Genomic DNA, 7,529 nt, shown 5'->3' on the forward strand with positions numbered 1-7,529 from the left:
AATCACCTAAGAGGCATGGTCCAATTCATTTTCAAGGCTACTGCTGGAAATGCCACAGAGAGGGGTTCTGGGAGAGCAACGGCTACGAACCAGTGGCCTCTCTTACAGAAATGGCTATGACATAGTTCTGTCCACTGTATGACAACTGGCAAATGTATAGTAAAATAGTAAGATGAGTAGAGGAAGCTTGCTCTTTCAGAAATCTGAATTAAAGATAACACACATCAGGAAGTCATACCTCTCCATTTTCAAATGTTATTTCTCGAACAAGAGGAACGCATTTATCCTGAATCCAATTGTAAGTCCCATCGAAATTTGTCATAGATCCCAAGTATACCATATCTGGAGCAGAATGCTGTTACAAAAGCAGGGGAAAAAAATTAGACAAATCTAACCTGTGCTAGCAAAAATGCATTCTCAAAACCATCTATAAGCCCAGAAAATCTACAGAGTATACAAAAAACACCCCTCCCAAAAAACCATCGAATTTCCAAGAAAGAGAGCTGTAAAATTCTGTATTTAGCAGAGACCTAATTATCCAACCCGTGATGTCTAAGCCTTCTGCTTTTCCTTAGATCTGAGTCAATTGTTTATCAGTATGTTCACCAATGGCAGGCACTATGAAAAAGAATTATCTGAATTAATTAATTTAGCTATCCCTCAGAGTTGAAAATGTTAGAAGAAAATTTGGAAACTTCCAGGGAAAAGGCCTTGAGAAATATAAGATGCTATATAAATCTAAGGCATTGCTATCTCTAATATTACTTACCTACAGTATCTCTTTCCACAATTCACTCAAAATCAGTATTTATGAAGTGTTTAAAATGACGACAAAAAATAATAGCTACCGTTAACTGAGTAAACTTACTGTGTCCAAGCACTGTTTGTTGTGAGTGCTTTGTCTGTGTTCACTCACTGATCCCTGCAAATCCCCATAAGGCAAGGACTCTTACAATCACAGCTCTATTAATGAACAAACTGAAAAACAGAGAAGCTAAGAGACTTCCTGGAGTTACACACCTAGGAAGGCGGCAGATTTGACACTAAAATGGGAGTCTCATTCCAGAGCCCGTGCACTTAACAACCAACTGTACTGGATTCTGATAATCTAGAGACAGCCATGCTCTGTAACCAACTATCAATGAAATGCACTTGCAGAAAATACAGGCAAATACCTATCTGAATTCAGAATAGGAAATGAGCTTTCTAAGCAAAAAATTCATTCATAGGACTATATAAAAATCAAAAACTTTAATGTACCAAGACACTGCAAACATTAAAATGAAAACTATGAATCGAAAAATATCAAGAGTTTTCCATTTGTGTGTGTACGAAAATCTGCAATGACAGACTGGCGGGCCAACTGAGACGACAAACACCGTGCTTTCTGCCTCTCGCTTGTGGCTACTATCATCTGGGCCTAAGCAGCTACTTCTAAGTTCAGATACACTTAACTTCTCAGCCAAGGGTTAAAAGTTGCTCCCTGTTGTCTGGCCAGTATCAGGTTAATTTATACCCCAGAAGACTCAGGAGCTTGGCTGGTCTGACCCAGGTAGAAATGATCATTGCAGACCACTGAAGCAGTTTTTGCAATCTGGGCCTCATAACGAATGCAAAACAGAGAGATGGTTAAGGCCTGGGGATCAGGAGATCTCTAGTCCCAGCTCGGCCACTAAATCCCTATGTAACTTTAGGCCTAGGTGTCCCCATCTTTACTTTGAAAGGCTTGAATTAGTACAAGATGACGCCTTCAGGTTCATTTCTGTACTAAAATTCGATGATTCTGTGAATTAGCATGTATAAAACTATAGATTATACTATACGTGTATTTAAATTATATTTAAAATTATACACACTAAGAAACAGCAACTTACCCCCGGTGGTTTGTAGATTATGTTGTCTCCACTGTACCTTTCTGGTTTTGAAACAGCTCTAATAGGAAGAGAGAAATAGTAATAATACTTTTTAAGAATAATAATAGCAGTGACTGGGGCGCCTGGGTGGCACAGCGGTTAAGCGTCTGCCTTCGGCTCAGGGCGTGATCCTGGCATTGTGGGATCGAGCCCCACATCAGGCTCCTCCGCTATGAGCCTGCTTCTTCCTCTCCCATTCCCCCTGCTTGTGTTCCCTCTCTCGCTGGCTGTCTCTATCTCTGTCAAATAAATAAAATCTTTAAAAAAAAAAAAATAATAGCAGTGACATACTTGAATGAAACAGAATTGGCTGGTTGTTTTGCAATGTATTATAATGACTTGAAACATATACCTGTCCACCATCTTTCCTACTCGTAAGACTATGCAATACCAACAAAGGCATATATTTAAAGGAAAACTTTAATATGAGGCAGATTTTTTTAAAGGAAATTTTAGTTAGCTGTTTTTGTGACTCAATATTTTATAAGTTTGGATTGGCAGTTTTAGCACCAAAAGCTATTTTTGACACCAGACTGTTTCCAGTAACTGGGGATCAAGGTCACTGATGAGGTCACATAGATCAAATCACAAAAACACATAATTAGCTTCCAAGTCAGACTCAATTATGAATTGGATGAACTGAAATAATCTCCATCATTGGAATATAATTCTACAATAACCAACTTTTTTGTTTTATTTGTTCACCATTGTTTCCTATGCCCCAGTACAGTATCAACACATAACAGGTGTCTGATAAATGTTTGGTGAGTGAATTCTACAACAAATTCTAAGTCGAATGGGTAACCTTTTTTTCTCTTTAAATTATATTTGGATTACTTGAACACTGATTTCTCGCCAGTTTTTGACTACAGCAGTACAGGAGGGAGGCACAAAGGATGTTAACGAAGACTGATGCCAATGGAATGAAAAGGAAGAACATGCTCACTCCATCCATCCATCCATCCATTCATTCACTAACTATTCACTAGGTGCTTCCTTTGTACCAGGTATGGTCTTGGCACTGGGTACACAGCAGTGAACAAAAGTGACAGTGCCTGTGTTCTCACGAAGCTTACGTTTTGGTGGAAAGAGACAAGCAAATAGATATATTTATTTTGGGTGATCAAACACCAATAAAAAAGGTGCTCTGAAGAAAACGAAGTGGTGAAAGAATGACAAGTTGGATCAGGGCAGTGTTATTTTATATAAAGTTATCAAGAAAGCTCTTCCTGAGGAGACGAGATCTCAGAGAAGCACTTCAGAAAGCGAGCACAGTAAGGGCGAGGGCCCTGCTGTAGAAGTGCCTGCTGTGTCTGAGGAAGCAAGCAAGTGGCCCATGTGGCCGGAGAGCAGCCACGCACAAAGCATGGGGGGTACAGGCGAGGAGAGGTTCCTCTGTTATTTACTCCTCCACCGATCTCCCAATATCGCTGATAATGTTTACAATAAAACACACACAAAATCTACAGAAGCATTACGACAAGGACAAAGGTCACAAAACGGAAAGGACAGACTGTGCCAGAAACCTGGACTCTACTCAAGACAGGCACTAAAATGGAGTCTAATAGTTACAGGCCAAAGCAAAGAGAGAAATCATACTGCATAAAGTCCAAGGATGGTGGCGATAACCCCCAATGAAGAGAAAGGGAAGGAACTACAGAATGATCCTATTTTGAGAGAGAATGGAAAGAACAGGCGGGCAAGTCAGAGAGGTCAGAAAAATAAGGAGCAAGCCAGGGGGATTCAAGGTAGCCTAAGTGTAGACACAGCAGAAAAAGGCCAGGGTAGTTGACTGTCCCAGCCTTCTGAGAAACTGAGGAGGATTAAAGACTGAAAAAAAGGCCACTGGACTTGGCAATTAAGAAGCATTTCGTGACTGTACAGAGAGAAGTCTCACGGAAGTAATGAAGGCAAAAGTCGGCTTCCGAAAGGGTAAGGATTTTTCACTGGTTGGAGTTTAAGAAATTCAAGGTGGCCAAACATAAACTAATCTTTGAAGAAATTTAGAAATGAAAAGAAAGAGACGAGATTATAGCTCAAGAGATAGAACAGAAAGGTCAGGAAAGAGAGAATCATGTTTTTGGCAAAAGAAAGTAGGTCATGAAAAGGGTCAGGGTGAAAACACAGGAAAGCAGGACAACTGCTGGATGGATGCCACAGAGGATCCGGGAGGGATGGTTATAAAGACACAAGGAAAGAGGCTAACCTTGGGAAGGTGTGCTGTTGCTCTGGGGCAGGGAAGACAGAAGAAAAGGTGGTGGAGAGCCGGAGATTAATCAAGACAACAAAGCCATGCTTCTTCATGAGAAAGGTTAGTTGTTTCAGTTTGGAAACCCCACACGTTAGCACTTTGTGTGAACACAGAATAGTTTAGTAAATGAGCTGGATAAAAGCATGAGAGGTAGTTGTTAACTTGTCCATTCTTTTCTACTCACCCATATTTTGAAATATAGTACGAAAGAAAAATAAACAGACTTTTAAACTCTTAAAAAAAGAGGTCAGGGGGCGCCTGGGTGGCACAGCGTAAGTTAAGCATCTGCCTTCGGCTCAGGGCGTGATCCCAGCGTTATGGGATTGAGCCCCTCGTCAGGCTCCTCAGCTATGAGCCTGCTTCTTCCTCTCCCACTCCCCCTGCTTGTGTTCCCTCTCTCACTGGCTCTCTCTATCTCTGTCTAATAAATAAATAAAATCTTAAAAAAAAAAAAAAAAGAGGTCAGAGATAGGTGTAAGGAAGGCTGGCTGATGACTTTAAGGGAACTGAGATCATGTCTGGAGAGGTCATCTTCAGAAAATAACCACACACAACAAGAATATCACATGGCAGCCAAGTCGACCCACTAGCACACTCTCAATTAAGATACTTACCCAAATGCAGAAAGGAAGGCACAATCATCGTGCAAAATATTTGCTACTCTTTCAAAAACTCTATAGTTTTCTGAATCCTTTTGCTCAAAATATCCAATGATATTTCTTTTGCTGCGCTGTAAAATAAAGTAGGTAATTACTTTACAAACATATAGATATGCTATAAATATGTTATTTCATTCACCCAGCTGTTGTTCAATTATCTGCAAATGGAGTAGCAGTACAAATGCACATTTGGATTTTAACACCTAGTCCAAAATTATTAAAGATTACATTAGGTTGAGAAAAAAATCTTACCTCCCCTCTAATGTACACATTTCCTTCTAGCATTTTATTTTAACTGACTGATGAAAATCTATCACTAAATAAGGCGACTATTCCTGAAATAATACATCCATTCATAACGTGTGACTGTTGGTAGAGACTCCTCCATGGGTGTCTCCCGCTCCTACACAGTTAGGTGCAGCCAAATGCAAGACCCTGACCACTCTTCACCCAGACTGTTCCTCAGGGTTGTGCTTGCAGCAAGCAGCCCTGAAGTGTGAGGTAATCTCCCTCCGGGGCAGACAGCAGGCTTACTGCTGGCTCTGAAACCGGAGTTCTCCGAGGCCACAGTCCTCCCGCCATAGAACCCACGGTGTGTGCAGGCATCCATCTGGACCCTCTGTATCACCTCCACAGGACTCGGGAGGGGGGGTGAGGAAACAAACGCAAACATGCTCCCATTGTTTGCTGGGATGTGAGCAATAACATCCTTTATCTCTGACCTGGGAGCCTGGTGTCTTCTGATAGCGTCCAAACTTCTTACCCTGGAAGCAGGGTAAAAGTCGAATCTCAAACCTGACAGTGACAACCTAAAGCTCCAACTCCATACTTTTTTTTCTTTTAAACACTACTTAGTGTACAACGGGAAGGGTATTTATTAACGGAGGACTGTTTTAGAGGGACACTAAAAGTTATACAAAGAGCTGATAACAGCAGTCATTAAAGCAGATAGCCTGAGGGTCTCCACTAAGGAAAATATGGAAACTCTCGTTGTGTATGCCTGACATTAACTTCTATGTCTTCACAATTCAGACTACTCTTTGCCCTCGATTAATCTAAATTAGTGCAGCTCTACCGTATGCTACATATTTTATCTAAAGACTCAGAAAAACATGAGCATTTCCCTTGAGAATTAAGTCAAGAAAAATTCAACTCGCTAAGTCTGTAGATGTCAGATCCACTGCAATGAACTGTAAGAAAATGTCCAGATTCCCTGATTGCATAAGACTCTGTTTACATTAATTAAACAGGCAACGTTCATTTAATCCAGTAAAAGTTAACAACTTACATCAAGAGTGGTGATTTCTGCTAAGTCATGAAGTTCTTGAACGGGGTCGCTTTTTTGTTGCCTGATGTAATCTGCAAGAGCTTTCACTGACCGCTGGCCCCTGTATTCTCTCTTCATCATCATCCCATTACGAAATAATTTGAGGGTTGGGTATTTGCTTATCCTATATCTCTGGGCTATATCAGCTAAAAGAACAAAAAACAAAATTAACTTCACCCTAGTACATGGATCTGGGTGAGCCCATTAGCTCAACAGTAAAAAATCTTACAATTATTTAATAGGAATATTTTGATTCATATAATTCTTTTTCAATCTTAGAGAAAAAATTAATCGTGACAAGTTTATATTGATTAAAAGGCCAGGCTCTAGACGTATATTCCCTGGTTTAAATCCCAAATTTGTTATACTGGCTGTATGAACTTGTATCAACTCTCTCTGCCTTAGTTTCTCATCTGTTACAGTAAGGATAATTTCTACCACACAGGGTTGTTTTAACAACTAAATGAGATAACACAAATGCATGACCCAAGAAGGTTAGTGTTAGTAAATATTATTATAGATAGCCAGAAAATAATCAGAATGTGCAAAATTCCCATTTTGAAAAGAGTTATTCAACTCACTTTATACTTGTGAGAATCTCTTACAGCATTTAATAAAGGAAAATTAGGTTTAAATTAAAACTACGCTCAAAGGCTAAAAGTATTAGATTCTTTGGTTAGTAGAAGAATAATTCATAATTCCACATACATAAATTTTGTGTAAGCTAATAGAATAAAACCAAAAAGTCAGCAGTATACACTTAAAAAAAAAAAGTCCCTTATTATGACCTATTGGTATATTCTCAGGCAGTGAAGGTTTTAAAAAGAAAAACCACACACACACACACACACACACACACACACACACACACACAAATCCTTGAAATTAGTATGTAGAGTCTCAAAATAAGAACCTAAATCAAAAGGTATACTGATCTCATTTGGTATTGTGATCTCATTTGTAGAAATCACAATTACTGAGACATAGACTCAATCAGAATAGAAAAGCCTTTAAATAACACTTTTCCAATGAAGACATACAAATGGCTAACAGACACATGAAAAAATGTTCAAAATCATTAGCCATCAGGGATTCAAATCAAAACCACACTAAGATACCACCTTACGCCAGTTAGAATGGCAAAAATTGACAAGGCAAGAAACAACAATTGCTGAAAAGGATGTGGAGAAAGGGGATCCCTTCTACATTGTTGGTGGGAATGCCAAGTTGGTACAGCCAAGGATGTGGAGAAAGGGGATCCCTTCTACATTGTTGGTGGGAATGCCAAGTTGGTACAGCCACTCTGGCAAACAGTGTGAAGGTCCCTTAAAAAGTTAAAAATTGAGCTACCCTATGACCCAGCCATTGCACTACTGGGT

At 39.7% G+C, this 7,529-nt stretch overlaps 1 protein-coding gene across 1 annotated transcript in view; it reads right to left on the bottom strand.

Moving 5' to 3' along the window:
• Window positions 1–7,529, bottom strand: part of ERP44 (endoplasmic reticulum protein 44) — a 92,417-nt gene that overhangs the window by 23,545 nt on the left and 61,343 nt on the right. Inside the window, exons 5-8 of the mRNA XM_002914924.4 lie at window positions 6,112–6,296; window positions 4,779–4,894; window positions 1,875–1,932; window positions 239–355 (exon numbers count right to left, since the gene is read on the bottom strand). Of these exons, the coding sequence (XP_002914970.3) occupies window positions 239–355; window positions 1,875–1,932; window positions 4,779–4,894; window positions 6,112–6,296 (476 nt within the window). The remainder of the gene's footprint in view (window positions 1–238; window positions 356–1,874; window positions 1,933–4,778; window positions 4,895–6,111; window positions 6,297–7,529) is intronic.

This window comes from Ailuropoda melanoleuca, chromosome 7, assembly GCF_002007445.2.
Source record: "Ailuropoda melanoleuca isolate Jingjing chromosome 7, ASM200744v2, whole genome shotgun sequence".
NCBI lineage: Eukaryota > Metazoa > Chordata > Mammalia > Carnivora > Ursidae > Ailuropoda > Ailuropoda melanoleuca.